General features: G+C 37.0%; 1 protein-coding gene across 1 annotated transcript in view; it reads left to right on the forward strand.

The window, feature by feature from the left end:
• Positions 1-1,503: 1,503 nt before the first annotated feature.
• Positions 1,504-17,607, forward strand: part of GLRB (glycine receptor beta) — an 87,464-nt gene continuing 71,360 nt past the window's right edge. The window contains exons 1-2 of the mRNA XM_058549785.1: positions 1,504-1,568; positions 3,253-3,403. Coding sequence (XP_058405768.1) covers positions 3,282-3,403 — 122 coding nt within the window. The 5' untranslated portion in view covers positions 1,504-1,568; positions 3,253-3,281. The remainder of the gene's footprint in view (positions 1,569-3,252; positions 3,404-17,607) is intronic.

Consider the following 17,607-nt stretch of genomic DNA (forward strand, 5'->3'; position numbering starts at 1 on the left):
TGAAAGAAATCGAAGAAGACATAAAGAAATGGAAAGATATTCCATGCTCATGGATTAGAAGAATAAACATAGTTAAAATGTCCATACTACCTAAACCAATCTACAGATTCAATACAATCCCAATCAGAATCCCAATGTTTGCTCTTTCTTAAAAATAATAAGCTCAAAATAATCCTTATGCCAAAGAGACATATTTTGCTGTGGCAAATCCTGCTCCCCTTCGCTTCCATATATGATTTATTCTCCAAAATTTACAAACCTTACATGATCAATACAGTTCTCCTTTATATACCTGTAAAATCCAAAGTCATTCCGTTCCAAATAGGACAGCCCTTTAAATAAAGTAATGATCAAATGCTAATCTTAGGCAGCAGAATATCTTGTGAGGCTCGTAGAACATGGTTATACATAGGGAATGCTCCCTTCCTCTCGTATGACATGGGTTGAAAAATTTATTAGTGGATACATCTCTAGGTCTACAGTACAATGCTAAGTGATGCTCACCTGAAACAATGTTTTCTTAATAAATATTCAATTAGGCATACAGTCTGGAGGTAACAGGAAAGCCATGTCTGTTATCCAAGAGCTACATAGCCAAACGAAGGGCTACTTCCTAAACAATAGAGAAGAGGAACACTTTGCTACAAGAAGGCCAAGAGGTCATAGCTGACTCAGAAATGTAAAAATCAGACTGAGAGTCTCTGGTAAATTCCACTCAAGACATGCAACACTAAGTAAATCCCTTAATCATATCTGAGCTTCACTTTCTTCATTTGCAAAATGGGAATGCACCCACAAAACTTGCCCAGGAATGAACGTTGTAAGGACCCAACGAGATAACACAGTGAAAACGTTTTCAAACTGTCAAGTTCTGTACACAGGTTAATTATGCAATAAACGTTAAAACGGCATTACCTGCATGATTACATGGTTGTAGTAATTTTGACCAATTTGTTTGCTTAGAAAGGTTAGACTTTTAGAAATTGAAAATAAGACTCAGAGATTAAGTTACATGCCAGGAGTCGAGGTAAATGATGAAATCACAGAAAAAGGTCATTTGTTGTTCTATTGTTTTTTGTTGCTGCAGGTCACAGTTGACCCTAAACGATTCTAGCTCCTTGAAAGGTTTTTACTTAGGAACCAACACTGTCCTAACCACCCGTACCCCCCCACCCCCCACCATCGCCTTTACTCCCCTAAGGGGGACTACATTGCTGATGCTCTGAAACGCCTCCAATGCCTGGAGGGGAAGATGTTGTGACGTCCTTCCACGCCGGGTCGGGATACCTCTTCCCTCCCCCGTCCCGCCGTCCCGCCATCCCCGGTCCCCGCAGCGCATCCCGCGGTCCCCGCAGCGGCCCCGACCCAGGCTGCGGACGCCGGGCAGCAGCGCGTCACGGCGCAGGCTCCGCGGCCCGAGCAGGCGCGTCAGCCGAGCTCGGGGCGGCGCGGGCGGCGGGGACGCAGCTGCCCCCTCTCTGCGCCCGGTGCACCCCCAGCGGCCACCGCCGTCTGGGCCCCGAGCAGCTGCCTCCTTGCCGGGAGGCTGCGGGCGGGGGCGCCTCGGGGTAAGTCTCGGGGGCTCCACTTAGGAGGGAGGGGCAGGAGAGGACAGAGGGGTGGCGGTGGTGAGGGTCTGGGGACCGGGATAAATGCTTCTGCGGAAAGACCAGGTCAAGCCTGGGCTGCTGGAGGCGCGAGGAGCACTGCGGCGTGCAGGGGGAGGAGGCGAGCGCTGCCCCGCGCGGGGCGCCCGGCCGCCGGGTCGCCGATGCGGTGGCCTCCGCGGATACGCTCCGGTGGAGGGCTGCAGAGAGCGGGGGATAATTAGGGAATGCAAGATTGGCGGGGAGGGCTCCTTGCGTTGTTTCGTTTGGGAAGATCCTTCGGTTATTGCCGCTGTCCCTTTTGAAAGGTTGGAGGTGAACACAGAGAGCATAGGGTTGAATTTCTCTCTTGACCCTTCAAACCGTTAGGGCGGCCCTCCTGTTTTCTTGAGGAAGAGTGTGAAGGTAGGAGAAGTACCTGCTGCTGTGGGCAGAGGTGTCTGGAAGCAGATGCCACCGTAGGGTGGGGGAGGGGAGCATCCAATGCTGTAAGTTGACACAGGAGAGACTTCTGTTGCTGTTGGCCTGATAAGCCCCCTCTGTTGTCTTCAGGATAAAGGATCTGGTAAGAAGCCCTTCTGGCTTGCCTTAAGGGCTGTAAAGGATAAATGTGAGAAAATAAGAATTTCTGGGAGAAAGGGAGATGAAAAATATGACATAGGAGAAGCAAAATTACAAGGGTGAGATGGGAATTAAGTTCATGATGAGGAATATGACAGGTCTCTTACTCTGCAGAAAGCAGTGAAGGAGAAACAATTTATAGTTTGGAAATGTAGGACGCAGAAGAGGTTTAAATATTCCAGTGTTAGTAGAGCTTAAAGTTTTTGTAGGTTTTTTTCTTTTTATTCATCAGATTGGCAAGAACATAATTCTCATTTGAGCATGGAATATGTTATTAAAATATGACTAAGAAGATTGTTTGGAAGAGTCTGACCATACTTGCTGTTTTATTTCATATAATGTTACCTAGGATTCCTGGAGTCAGAAATCATCTTTTTGATGATAAATGTTAGTATCATGTAAATAGGAAAGCCAAAAAGTTAACAAATCAGTATACACCTTTTTTGGGTAAAAGGTGGCTTGCAAATTTAGTGTGTATAAATAATAACAATGAATTCAGAGTGTGAAACTCTTTGATACTAAATTTTTTCTTTTATATCTGTCAATTCTTTAATATTTAGAATTGTCTTTTCCTTTAGAATACTTTTATTGTTTTTGAAGAAAATTCATGTAAAATTCAAACAACGTAGAAATTAAAAGAGAAAAAGTTAATTGCAGGATGCTAGCACAAGATAACCATTTTAAAACTGTTAAACATCCTTCCGGGTATTTTTCTAAACGTGTATTGATATACTGTGCAATTCTATATCAGTTTATAATTTTATATAACTAGAGAATCAAAAATTTTTGCATACTTACCTTTTATACCTCATTGGGGTCTTATTTTCTATAAACTGTTATTTAACCTAACTTTTACTAAACCATCACAAAATTTATTGTGAAATATAACCATATAAGTTTGAACAATGAGAATTTGGTGGACAAATGCACTTGTCCATTGGGTAGTAATGGTCATACTCCTTCAAGTGTCATATAGTTATCACTTGCTTCATAAATGTAAACATTCTCTTGTTCTTTCTTGTAGATCGATCTCCTGAAATTTAACTTTTCAAGATGAAGTTTTTATTGGCGATTGCCTTTTTTATTTTAATTTCCTTGTGGGTTGAAGAAGTCTATTCTAAAGAGAAGTCTTCAAAGAAAGGGAAGGGGAAAAAGAAGCAGTATCTATGCCCATCGTACGTTCTTCATGTCTTATATTCTTATGTGGAGAAATGTTATTGCATTTTTTATCGGAGTAAGATGGTTTATTGAAACACATATCAGCCATCAGACTGTGTATCCATTTGTTTCATAGGAAGAAAATGACAGGTTAAAGAGAGGTTTAGAAAGGGATAGCAGTTCCCGCTGTTAAAGGTGAAGTTTTATAAAGTTTTCTTCATGTCCTGGGCTTATATAATTTTTGTATATCTTTTATAACAATAGGAAAAAAGTTACTATTGCTTTCTTACCCTAAATGTACAACTTTAATTCGATACTGAGATTCCGTATTTTGAGAAAATATCAGTTCAAAAAGTTGATTTTTAAAAATAGCTCCTAAAAATGAATATTCATTTAAAAAAAACCAGATAGCTGGGGCTGACCTGGTGGCGTGGTGGTGAAGTTGGCACGCGCTGCTTCTGTGGCCCAGGGTTCCGGTGCAGACCTACACACCGCTCGTCAAGCCATGCTGTGGTGGCATCCCCACAAAGTTTTGTGGTTTGGACTGTTTTTTGTTTTTGTGTTTTTTTAATAGGAAGGGTTAATATTACTGGTGAATAACAGCAAATAATATCGAATAGTTAGAGCAATCGAACAGTATGTAAATAACTTTTGCAAAATATGATGTGCTTTTAGGTAATAATGTAACATACACAGTGATCTGGGATAAAAGTTAATTTTCTTTTATAGATCATTTTTAAATTAAGATTTCTTAAATGCCATATTGATCACAAGTAACATTATTCCAGCATTATCATTATTTAAATGTAGATTATTATAGTTTTATAGATGTTCTGTAAAAGACATTGAGATACATTTTGGGGAGAATATTTTGTAAAGAAAGGATATTAGAATTGGTATTTTGGAATGGATATTTATATGAATATGTGAGACTAAAAGTCTGGAGACAGAATCATGATCTGCATAAAGTCTAGCATGAAATAAAGCTCCCTATTAAGAAAAACCTCCTGGTTTTCAGCTTTAATAGTCCTGCTTATTCCAGTGCTATGCAGTCTGATGTCAGGTCCAGATTTCTGGGTGTGTGATAGGATGGCCCTAACTTATATTCATGTATCTCTACTTGGCCATCTGCCCAATGGGGTATGAAGTGTCTGATGGGGGAAGGTTCTGGAATAGCCACCATCTGCAACTGTCACTACTCTTCATTGTTAGAGTTTTTGTGCCACAACCAGGAGATTAGCTGTTTAGGGAACTGGACATTGTCAGGCCTTACCATCCCAAGTGAAAGGACACATTCTCCTGTTTTAGATGTTCTTTATATTAACCTTTTATTTGATGAATGTTGACATATTGATGCAAACTGTTTTATGTGTCTTGTAGTCATGGTGATTCTGTGTGTGGAGTCAAGCCAACTTCTATCAGTGGGGTTTCTCTATATGCAGAAGCTGATGGGGCTCTTGTCCTCTTCCCCTGCCCCCCATCAAATGTCGTGAATCAAAGAGTTCTGAAGATGGCAACAGCAAGCCTTATTACTACATGTATCTTAGAAGAGTCTTTTAGAGGACTTTCTATCTCTTTTCAGAATTACGCTATTAAATTGCCTTATGTATAAACTGACCGTATATACTTATGGTGTCTATAGTTATTTAAGATAAACTTTTAAAGTTCAATCTAATAGATTAAAAGTGAAACAATAAGGTTCTCTTTTGGTGAATGTGGAAATCTTCAAGTGGAAGGCCCAACACACGCCTGGTAAGCCCATATCACAGTATTTTCGATATGTTGAGTAATTAATTGAAATTTTACCTTTGAAATTTTCTACCATAGTTTAAAAATTTTTTATTTATTTTATTTTTTATAATTATGAGATGAGATAATGCTTTATTAACAGTTGCCATGGTGATGCTGCCAAAAATCTGCCTTATTAAAAGGTAGATGCACTTTGGAGAATTAGATTTGTGTATTTTTTTTATTTGAGCATTTTATTAAGAATTTTGATTTTATTATCACTGCATTATGAACTTCAGAAGACTAGAGTTTTCTCTATGATTAAATCCATTTTATTAAATTTCTTTGAACATCCAGAATCTCAGCTATATAATAATGTCCTATGAAAGAATGTGCAAATTATTTGTATCTTAGAGGATAATCCAGTTAGCCCATCTTATGTAAGTTGATTAAGTATCAAACATCTTGACTAAGAGGAATATTTGAGATTATAAAACTTGGAAGTTAGGTTCAGACTTCCATAGTACTCCTCAATATGGTGAATATCTTGCCCAATGATATTTTGATTTATTTAAACTTTTTTTCTTTTGAGTAGAGTTGGGGAACCAATGGGGTTGTATGGACATATACAGTTCATGTGTTGAATAAATGTAGCAAACATGAGTGAAAACATCCCATTTTACTGTTATAACAACATTGCACCCCCAAAGACTGTAAATAAGAGGAAAAATGTTATAAAATGTAGAAGAAATAAAGGACTTGGGGTCCTTAACTTTCTAGGGTATAATTTTGATGTTGAGCTTGAATTGTGTCATAAACTTTTCTTGGCTCTTTACTATTTTTTTTAGCTCACATTGTTTTGAGATGCTTTAACATCCTAAATTTATGCTATTGTTGTTTTTGGATGTGATGTGAAACATCAGGACCACGTTGACAAGCTACCTAATAAATTTCCCTTAAAAAATTTAATATATATTAAAATATAAGAAATAAACTTTAAATAAGAAAAAAATGTTTTAAATTAAGTCCTTGGACCCAGTTAGCTTTTTATTTTACAGCTTGAATTTTCCATTAACCTTAATCTATTGGTCTTTCCTCTGATTTTCTATACAATTGCTTGAGTGATTTTGTCCAAATCTATGGTTGTAACCACCATCTATTTACTGTTAATTTGTAAGTCTCTATGTCCATCTCAGACCTCTCTGAAGAATACCATACCCATACATCCAGCATTTCTACCTGGCTGTCCCATTTTGACCGCAAACTCAACTTAAAATGATAAAACCTGAGTTCAGAGTCCTCCCCACTGCTCCTAATACACTGTTCCCTTTTGCAGCAAATGATACGACTACCTTCTTTGCCATCCAAAGTAAAATCTGGGGTCACCTTAGACCTTCTCTTTCTACCTTAGCTCCCCAAATTTAGTAGTCTCTAAGACTTCTCAGTTCAGAGTCTTTACCATCTCTGGAATGTGTCCTTCGTTTTCATTCCCACGTGGACACTGCTTTAATTACTCCTCCTCACCCTTTATGGTGAATTCTTTGTTAGTCTCCCTGCTTCTTGTCTTCCTCCATCAACTCCTGTTCCACGCTGACCCTAGAGTGTATTTCCTGAATCTTCAGTCTAGTCAAGTCATTCCAATGCTTAGAGCCCATTAACGGACTCCATTGCTTTCTGGATAAGGTTCTGATTCTTGGCTCTACACACAAAGTTTTTGCTGAACTGGTCTCTGACACCTCCAGCAGTATCTTTCCATCTCAGCCCCCACCCCTACGCAGCCCACACATGGGTGGAGTCTTATATGCACTTGCTCTTTCACATCTGTGTAAGTGTTCTTGCCTTTACCTGAAATGTCAATGCTTTCTTCTTTCTTTAGTTAACTCTTGCCTCAACGGTCTTGTCCAAATGCATGGCTATAAATACCACTTATCGCTGTTGACTCCTTAGTCTCTATGTCTGGCTCAGACCTCTCTGAAGAGCACCACACCCATATATCCAACATTTTAATCTGCCTGTTCCTAATGACCTCAAGCTCAACTCAAACTCACTCTGTTATTTCCTTTGGGAAACCTTTCCTAATCCTGACTGATGTAGATAGTCACACTCTGCCTCCATAGTTCCCTAAGTGGTTATCATGTTTACAATACTGTATGGTATCATCAGTTGTAATTGTCTGCTTTCCCTGGTAGATTGTAAGCTCCTTGAGAGCAGTGTCTCCATCACCAGAGATCAACACAGTGCCTGTCACAAAATATACATACAATAAAAATTCATTTAAAGAGTGAATAAAAACCTAAAGATCTTTGGCTCTTATAAGTCATTATGTCTGGATGTTGTTAAGGTACTTGAAAATAACTTATGAGATCCCTATGGACAATATTTAGAAATACGGTTTCAATATAGGAAGAACTAGATGAGTGAACAATTGGGTAATCAGTGGAACATCTTCAACCTAGATGATGTTTCCTGGTGAAGTTTTGGCCTTGTCATGTTCAACATATCAATGACTAAAATAAGACTATACATAGGAAACATTTATCCAAACTGAGGATAATGTGATATTGGGACATATAGTGAATATGTGAGACAGAATTAGGATCCATTATGATGTTGAAGGGTTAAAGTGATGGGTTGAAATTAAAAAGATAGAAGTATAATTTGCACTTTGGTCCAGAAATCGCTTGTGCAAGTATAGCATGGGGAAAACATAGTTGGGTAGAGCACATTTGGAAAAAATATTAGGTAATATAGTAATCGTTATACAAATGAATATATGTAGTTACTTAAGAGAGAAAGTAATGTTTCTATTTTGCTAATTCTATGTTAAGTGTATTACTTCACTTAATGGAATAATATTATTTAAAGCAAGATTTACAGAGATTTCTGCATTGTTCTAGTCAGTATTTTCAGGGGAGAGAAATAAGAATAGTTGAGGAATTAAAATCATATTGTATTAGGAATTGCTGAAGAAATTGAGATTTTTGAAAGTTGTTTTCAAATGATTGAAAAACTGTGATATAGATGAGAGAGTAGACTGCTGTTTGGCACCAATAGTTAAAACCAGGACTAATGAGTAGACGCTATGAAGAGAGATAGTTTTGGCTCCAAATTAGGAAGAAATTTCTAATGGAGTTCTGCCTAGATACAATTGACTAGGAAGGGAGGGAGTGGAGTTCAGTGTAACTGGAGTCGCTCAGACATAAGGGCTAATTATTTGGCAGGCATATTTTATAGAAAGTTTGGGCATTGGATAGGTTAGACCAGATGGTGATATTTAAGGTCATTTCAGTTTGTGAGATTTTTAAGATTCTTTGATTCTAATATGTTATATTTGATTACAGCCTTATGATTATCCAATAGCAGAATGATATAGAGAAAATCATCTTTTTAAAATTTTATTTCAATACAGATTTAATTAGATCTATCTTTATTTTTGGTGCATTGTCCTGGAAAGCTCTACCATTTAAATAAATATATCTTAATCTTGTGTCAATAATAGGGATTTAAAAACCTTCAGTGGTAGAATTTCTTCTTGAAATGTCATGAATAATCAGGTTTTTTTTTTTGGTGAGGGAGATTGTCCCTGAGCTGACATCTGTTGCAAATCTTCCTCTTTTTGCTTGAGGAAGATTCGCCCTGAGCTAAGATCTGTGCCAGTCTTCCTCTACTTTGTATGTGGGATGCTGCCACAGCATGGCTTGATGAGTGGCGTGTAGGACCATGCCCTGGATCCGAGCCTGAGAACCTCGGGCCACTGAAGCAGAGCGCGCAAACTTAACCACTATGCCACCGGGCTGGCCCCAATAATCAGGTTTTTAAAATATCTCTTTCAAACCCAGAAAATCTTTTCTCTTTTCTGACCTGAACCAATAGGAAGAAAACTGTTATTCTTCTCAAAAATGAATGATTGAAGGATGACAAATATAAATGATGTAATCAATGCCTGCTGTAATTTATAAGGCACAGGTTTATGGATTTGTATTTATATGTATATTACATATGAAACCAGAACATACTAAAATATACTTTCAGAATTTTTTTTTTTTTTGACGAAGATTAGCCCTGAGCTAACATCAGATGCCAATCCTCCTCTTTTTGCTGAGGAAGAGTGGCCCTGGGCTAACATCCGTGCTCATCTTCCTCTACTTTATATGGGACGCCATCACAGCGTGGCTTGACAAGTGATGCGTCAGTGCGCACCCGGGATCCAAACCTGCCAACCCTGGGCCGCCAAAGCAGAGCACACGCACTTAACCGCTACACCACTGGGCCGGTCCCCAGATTTTTTGATTAAATAAACAAAACAAAACAGAACTATCTCAACAAAAAACAAAACACTACTTGTCATTTCTATTTGTGCTCATAGCAGACATAACACCTGGTAATACTGCATTTGGCCACGTTGTAACCTCTTGGCACATAACTGCCATTTTTCTTTTTTTTTTAAGGAAGATCAGCCCTGAGCTAACATCTATTGCCAATCCTCCTCTTTTCTTTCCCTTTTTCTCCCCAAAGCCCCAGTAGATAGTTGTATGTCATAGTTGCACATCCTTCTAGTTGCTGTATGTGGGATGCCACCTCAGCATGGCCTGACAAGTGGTGCATCGGTGCACGCCCGGGATCCGAACCTGGGCCACCAGTAACAGAGCGTGAGCACTTAACCGCTAAGCCACTGGATTGGCCCCATAACTGCCATTTTTGCCATCACTGAGCTAGGGAACCTTCAACCATTTGTTGAAGACTGTTTGAATTTCAAGCTTTTGATAGCTTACAATAAGTGCAACTAATATTTGTACAAGTTACATTTAAAATCTCCTTTTTCCCATTTTTGGCCTGTACTTGTATCTTAGGTATGGGAAAGCTTAATAACCAGCCCTTAATTGATACTTGATGAGGGCTGCTGTTATTTATATTAGTGTATTTGTCCTATCTAGTTAATTATCTTTCCTCCAAACTGTTGGCACTCTAGCTTTAAAATCATGACAAAGAGCTTTTCACTCTAGTTCTGTGTACATAATGGGAAACAATGTAACTTCTTTATATTAGTTTGTTCACAAAGTAAAAAATGTTATGTGTGTAAAGGTGTTTGATATCCATTATGAGAAATATTTTTGTCTCCTTCAGAGAGAGATTGTACCATTTAATGATAACATTTGTACACATCAGTTCTGTGTAGTAAGAAGAGTAGGGATACTGTGAATAATCAAAGCCATCATATGTTGTCTAAGTGTAATATTAGCCATCTTCTTTCTATTCTGATTTTCTTACCTACTATTCATTAGTAGAGTAGATTGATTTTAGTTTAGTTCCAGTTTCTTACTTCCTAGTAGAAATTTTCAAGATAAATACATTGGCCAAAAGGTGAAAGGCTGGTTGGAAAAGGATATGGATAATCTATACAATGGATACAATTGAAAATGACCTGTATTATTACTGTAACATATCTAGATTGAATATTTCACTGATGTTTAGTTATGTGTTTTCTTACTACCTATTGAACAATTCCAATTTAATGGCATGCTGTTATTTTGCAATCAATTGAATTAATGATCTTCTCTTTCCAAATAATTTCCCGGATTTTGAAATTGGCATCCTGTTTACTCCAGTTACTCAGGCGTGAAACTTAAATGGAACTGTCTTTCTTTCTTTTAACATGGTCCCCTATATCTGTCATGTTCATTGTATCTCCACTTAACATCATTTTGAACAGTTCATCAATATTTTCCTAATTATTTGCCCTATTTTTTCTCTGCTCATTATTATCCGTCTTACATATTGTTTCCATTTTTATTTTGCTAATCTTATGTTCAAGACTCACAATGTCTTCTTATTGCTTGATGGATCCAGTGCAAACTCTACTTTGATTTTCAGTGGCCTAATTTACATCCCAAACTTTATGTGAAACTACTCTCTTATTTTAGAAAGGCTGATCTGTCCTTGTGCCCAACCTTCTCTTGCTATTGTTTATGCTTAGAAATGTTTGTGGTTAGAGTGACAACTTCCTGCTTAACGTATGCAGGTGTCACTAGTCCTTCAGGGCTCATCTCGGGTATTACCTCGCCTTATGAAACTTTTAAATAATTAGAAGTTTCACTTGAGAACCAGATTAATATAAGTTAATAGCATGCTGTGGCTGTTTCATACTTTGAGGTCTTGGACATTGATAGAAATACAGTGTTTAGAAAGATAAAAGTACTAATCTCATGGTGAGTATATCATACCTGGAGCATTGTGTTAAATTCTGGTTGCCATTGTTTATGAGGGTTAGAATTACATGGGAGTTTATTTAGAGAATCATGATCAGTAATTGCAGGAACATGCAAGTCTGTTGTTTGATCAGTTGTACTGTGGGTTGTTTTCTTTGACAAGCAGAAGAGGAATCACCTCCTATTTAAGGAGCTGTCATATAAGATGCACTAGACTTCTTTTGTGGGACCCCAACTCATAGAATCAAGACCAAAGAGAGGAACATAGTGGAAGCTGACAAGTTCAATTGTAAAGGATACGATAGAACTGTCCAAAGAGAAAATGGATTTCTTTGGGTGGTTCTTTGTTGCGAGAGTGTATAAGCATAGCTTGGGTAGGGACACTACCCAAATCAAGCATAACTGGAAAGTTGCAGAATTTTAAAGTTCTTTTCATCCCCAAGATTTCATAAGTCTATGATTATAGCTAATGTTGAACTCCCTCTTTTTGATCTCTTAGAATCCTTTTTGTCCATACTGTCTGTTTTGACACTTGATTAGGTTTAATACTACTACTCTAGATGATGTCTTTTATTTCCTAGTTGAACCATATGTAGTGTTAATTTTCTACCTAATATATATACACATCTCATCTAATATATGTGTGTGTATATATATCACATCGCAAGTATTTACAATTTAGAGAGTTAACACTATATATGGTTAACTCTCTAACCATATATATATATAACCATATGTATATATAACCATATGTATATATATAACCATATGTGTATATATAACCATATGTATATATATAACCATATATGTATATATAACCGTATATATATATACACACACACATGCACACTATGTATGTGTATATATATACACACACACATGCACACTTTCATTTAGCAAGCATAAATGAGGCTCTTATGTAAATATTTTTGAAGTAGGCAGAATATGAAAGTATATATATGTACACAGACTTATATATATGCATATACATATACACACTTTCATATTCTGCGTACTTCAAAATTCTTTACGTAAGAGCTTTATTTAGTCTTGCTAAATCAAACGGAATCAAATGGGTGACTGATTATATAGAAGAACCATAAATCAATCTTTTGATGGGTCAGTGCCTCACTGGGACCCTGGTTAGAGGTAACACCTCTAAACATGTGTTGTTTAAAGTTCCCTTTGTATGTCTGCTAAATCATGATGGACAAGGCATTGTAATATAGAAGAAAGAACACCTCTGTGTCTCAATTAGAACCATTGCTGATTGGCTTTATGACTTTCAGTAAGTCACGAATCTATCTGGGGCTCAATTTTTTCATCTGTACAGTGAAAAGTTTGCTCTTAGTAGTTTCCTGATTTCATTCATGCATTCATTTGTGACAACTGTATCTTTTCTGATGCAGTGGAGTTTTATTTATGATTGTTTTAGTACCTTTATATTCAGGGTTAACTATTTTTGTTTTTTGTCACTTTTTTTTTTGTTTTCTGATTTAGAACCAGTGAAGCCTAACCAACAGAAAAAGAATACACAAAATTCTATTTCTTCACTAAGTTAATTACAAAGGGATCTAATTTCAAAGTTGATTTATCAAAATGTAGGTATTTAACTGTACTCCAAAGTACAAGAATAATGTATGTGAAAGGTGAATTGTCTGCATTCTTAGCCTATCAATTTTTCAGAAATTAAGGAGTTTGATTTACAGAAATGTGTCTTTTTTTTCTTTTGGAAGTGAATAATTTCTTTAATACACTAAAGAGGACAGTATATTTGTAGAAGTCTCCTATATTCAACTTGGGCTACTACCTAAAAGAGGCACAGCACTACTGTGCTCCAGAGAGCTGAGAACCTTTTACAAATGAGTTGCTTTACCATAGACGTTTTATGGAAATTTACTCTTAGAATTTATGAAGCAAATTATTCAAATTTATGTACATACAAATAGCTCCTCTGAGAAATGATGTAAATATAAAATAATATGTCTAGAGCTCTGATTGGAATAATAGCAAAACACTGATTAAATCTCTAATGGAATATACTGGATAACTTGAAACATCTGACCTTTATTAGTGCTCATGTAAGAAAACAATAGTAGGAATTCATGCTTATGTAGGGAAATTTACTATTCTGATTCTGACAATAACCTAATAGAAAAGGCCCACCTATTAAGGAGTGGATGTGTAGTGTTCTTTGCATCAATGTTTAGCTCTCAGTTACACCATGGACCTGGCTGACAAGATAATCCAAAGATCTTATTGCAATACTCTTTAACATCACCTAGAAGTTTTATATTCATTTGACTAGAACATCTATAACATTTTTGATTTAATTCTACAAATGTAGATGTTTTCAGTTCTTCAGAATCTTTATTGATTTATTTTGTGTGTTTATCTAGTCTTGGCTGGGTCTTCATGGTGGTTCCACAATCCTTTTACTTGCCCTTCAGCAGCTATGCTTTTCTCTCTCTCTGATAACTATTTCTGGCCTTTATCTTTCCCCTTTCAGTCTTAGCTTACAATCTTAACTTTTACTTTAAAGAAAAGAAAACTAGAAGTCATTGGGCAGGAACTCCCCCATTCTCTTTCTGTCTTCACTGTAAAGCTACCTATCACATCATCCCTTCTTTTCTCGTTTGCTTCTGACTTACAGGAAAAGAGACTTCCTTTTGTTCAGTCCCTGGATCTCATCCTCTCCACCCTCTTCTGAGAAGTATCTCTATCACCTCACCTCTGCTCTCCCATAGTTTCAATTTTCTTCTTTGTCTCTTTTTTCTAAGGGCTTACAAATACACTGACAGATATCCCACCTGAAAAAAAATACATACTCTTTATATTCCTATTTCATTAACTTTGTTTTGTCCCAATGTTCATTGTCATACTTCTTAAGCTAATAGCCTACAATGGCCTAAACTTTCTCAGCTCTAATTCACTTTTTTCCTTTCCTTTACTTGAATTTCTTTAAATTACAAAAGCCATACAGTGTTGTTGTAACAAATGAAACAATATGTACCACTTCATCACTCTCCTATTAATACAGTAGCCCCCCCTTATCTGTAAGGGATATGTTCCAGGACCTCCTGTGGATGCCTGAAAATGCACATAGTACTGAACCCTGTATTTACTAGGTTTTTTCCTAAACATACATATCTATGATAAAGTTTAATTTATAAATGAGGCACAGTAAGAGGTTGACAACATAACTTCTCTTTGGCATATCTAACTGCCAGCATCACTACTCTTGTACTTTGGGGCCATTATGAAGTAAAATAAGGGTGACTTGAACACGTGCACTGCGGTACTGTGGCAATTGATCTGATAACCGAAATGGCTACTAAGGGACTAACAGGTGGGTAGTGTATACAGTGTGGATGTGTTGGACAAAAGGATGATTCATGTCCTGGGCAGTATGGAGCAGGATGGCTCTAGATTTCATCATGCTACTCAGAACAGCGTGCAATTTAAAACTTATGGATTGTTTATTTATTTTTCATTTTTTGTGAGGAAGATTGCCCCTGAGCTAACATCTGTGCCAATCTTCCTCTATTTTATATTTGGGACAAGCCACAGCATGGCTTGATGAGTGGTGTGTAGGTCCACGCCCGGGATCTGAACCTGCGAATCCCGGGCTGCCAGAGCAGAGCACACGAACTTAACCACTACGCCACTGGCTGGGCCCAGATTGTTTATTTCTGTAATTTTCCATTTACTATTTTTGGACCACAGTTGACTGTGGGTAACTGAAACCGAGGAAAGCAAAAAGGCGGCTAAGGGAGGACTACCATATCAACTCCTGTCACCATTCTACTTTTTGATAAAGATATTTATTTTATTTCTTTTGAGCAAATCTACTAACTTGCTTTTGAGTTCTTAGATTACTTGATAAGGACTAATGACTATCTTCTTCATTCTGAAACAATCTCCTACCCCACCCACCCACCTTTGGCTTCTAGCACTTATTCACTCCTGGCTCTTTTTTTCTGTCTGAATACAACTGATTAGCCAGCTTCACTGGCTATTCTTTTTTTGTCTGTCCTGAAATACTGGGTTTTACCAGATCATCATATCTTGGGTTTTACCAGATATTCATCCTTGGTCCTTTTAGCTTCTTACTCATCAGTTTTCCTCTGAGTAATTTTTACTTGTATCTGTGGTTACTCACACATCTTTATCTCTAGGTGTAACTACCCCTGTGAGTTCCAGGTAATTATTTTTAACTTCCTACTGGACCCGAAAGTTAATGTATCAAACCAGCCCCACCCTCTACGTTCCCCAGCTCAGTACCCAGCCTTTCATGAGAAACTGCAGACACATCTTTCATGCATTTTCACCATGATCATCTCATCAGTCACTCATTCTGTTGATTCTTGCTCAGAAATGACTCTTGCACCTGCCTATTTCTCCCCATCTCAGCTGTTATGGTGTTTGTTAGGCTCTAATCATTTCACCTTAAATCCATTATTACAATTACCTTAGACTCCTGAACTCCATCTTGTCTCCTCCAGTTTAGTTCATACTCTACAGTAGTGGCTCTCAAATTGTTGGTCTCAGAACCCTTTTACAATCTGTAACATTTTTAGGAACACAAAAAGCTTTAGTTTATGTGGGATTTATCTATTGATATTGCCTTATTATAAATTGAAACAGAAATTTTACAAATATTTATTTACTAAATCACTTAACTACTCATTTCATGTTAACATAAATAACTTATTTTTTATGAAAACTAACCATATTTGCAAAAACAGAAAAATTAGTGAGAGGAATGGCATTATTTTACATTGTTCACATCTCTTTAGTGACTAGCTTAATGGAAGACAGTTGAATTCTCATATTTGCTTCTGCATTAAGTTTGCTGCAATATGTTGTTTTGGTTGAAGTATGTGCAGAAAGTATGACCTCATGCAGACATATAATTGGAAAAAGGAAGAGTATTTTAATAGTCCTTTTATAGTTGTGAAGATTCTTTTCCAGTGCCACGTCAAAATTTAACCAGTGATAGTTCCTTAGAAGTTAATTGTGATATAAAATCTGAAATCTGATCAGTAAAGGTTTTGTTCTCTGTTTCATTAAACTCCACTGGTCTTGCACTTTGAATGGCTTTTTTGCCCAAATATGATTTTATAACGTCATGCATCAGTCACTTGGAAAATATTGTTTGGCTGTGTTTTGTATATCTTTCAAATGTTGACATATTTCATTATACAATATCAGAAAATCACATTCATTTACTATCACTTCTGATCCCATTGGAAAGTCTGTAAGCATTGGGAAGCTGTCAAGCTCATGGTGGTGAATGTTAAGTTTTCTAAAATTCCAACTTTTGTTTGAAAATTCACATTTTATTATAGGCAACAAATATTCTCAGTAGTTTTTCTCAAAGTTACAGGCTCTCTTCATTTCACTCTTGAAAAAATTTTTGCCAAATATCGAAGTCTGGATTACCATAGATTTTCTGTGGTGTTCCATGAAAAAGATGTTCCGTGAAGAGAATCTAGTTCAGCTAGTGAGTTAAACAGTCACCCAAGTGCTTGTCTTTGGAACAATTATCACAGTTTAGTTTGGTGTGCAGTGGAAGTGCTGCGTGGATACTTCCCATTTTTTCCACACAGTGTTAAAATGATGTGGATTTAAGTTTCAAAATTTAATAAAATTAATATTTTTTACTACTTTGTTAAGAGCATTACTTATGAACACTGTCTTTTACATTTTGTATTTATTTTTTACTGCTAGTGTGTAGTGGTGAAGAATACAATGACTATTAGTACATGTAAGTTTTATTTTGTTGATTTGTGCATCAGCATTTTTACCACGATTGCTTTTGTACCATTAGTGCAAATGTCAGCGTAGTAAAAGAGAGTAAATAATATTTTTATTACTATTATTATTATTATTATTAGAAAAAAATTTTGATCCTGTAGACCCCAAGAAAAGGTCTTAGATACCTTCAGGTGTCTGTGGTCCACACTTTGAGACTGCTCCTTTATAGTGTCAGCAGATTTGTAATGCTCAGAATATATCCAATCAATCATTTCTCCTTTTGTGGCCAAGGCTTTTCTCTTTTCAATTCTGCTCCCCACCTCCAGCATCTTCTCCTGTGTGCTTAACTTCTCAGTGTTCTTGGATAGCCAGATCTCTTTGTGAGTCTGTACTGTTGTGTATGCTATAACCACCTCCTAGAACTTGCCCTATGCCTGTCCCCTTTACCTGTTACGTCCCTCCTTATCCTTCCAGCCCCAGCTCAAAAGTCACCTACTGTATGAAATCTCTACTCCGTGCACAATTAA

This window comes from Diceros bicornis, chromosome 11 (genome assembly GCF_020826845.1).
Source record: "Diceros bicornis minor isolate mBicDic1 chromosome 11, mDicBic1.mat.cur, whole genome shotgun sequence".
NCBI lineage: Eukaryota > Metazoa > Chordata > Mammalia > Perissodactyla > Rhinocerotidae > Diceros > Diceros bicornis.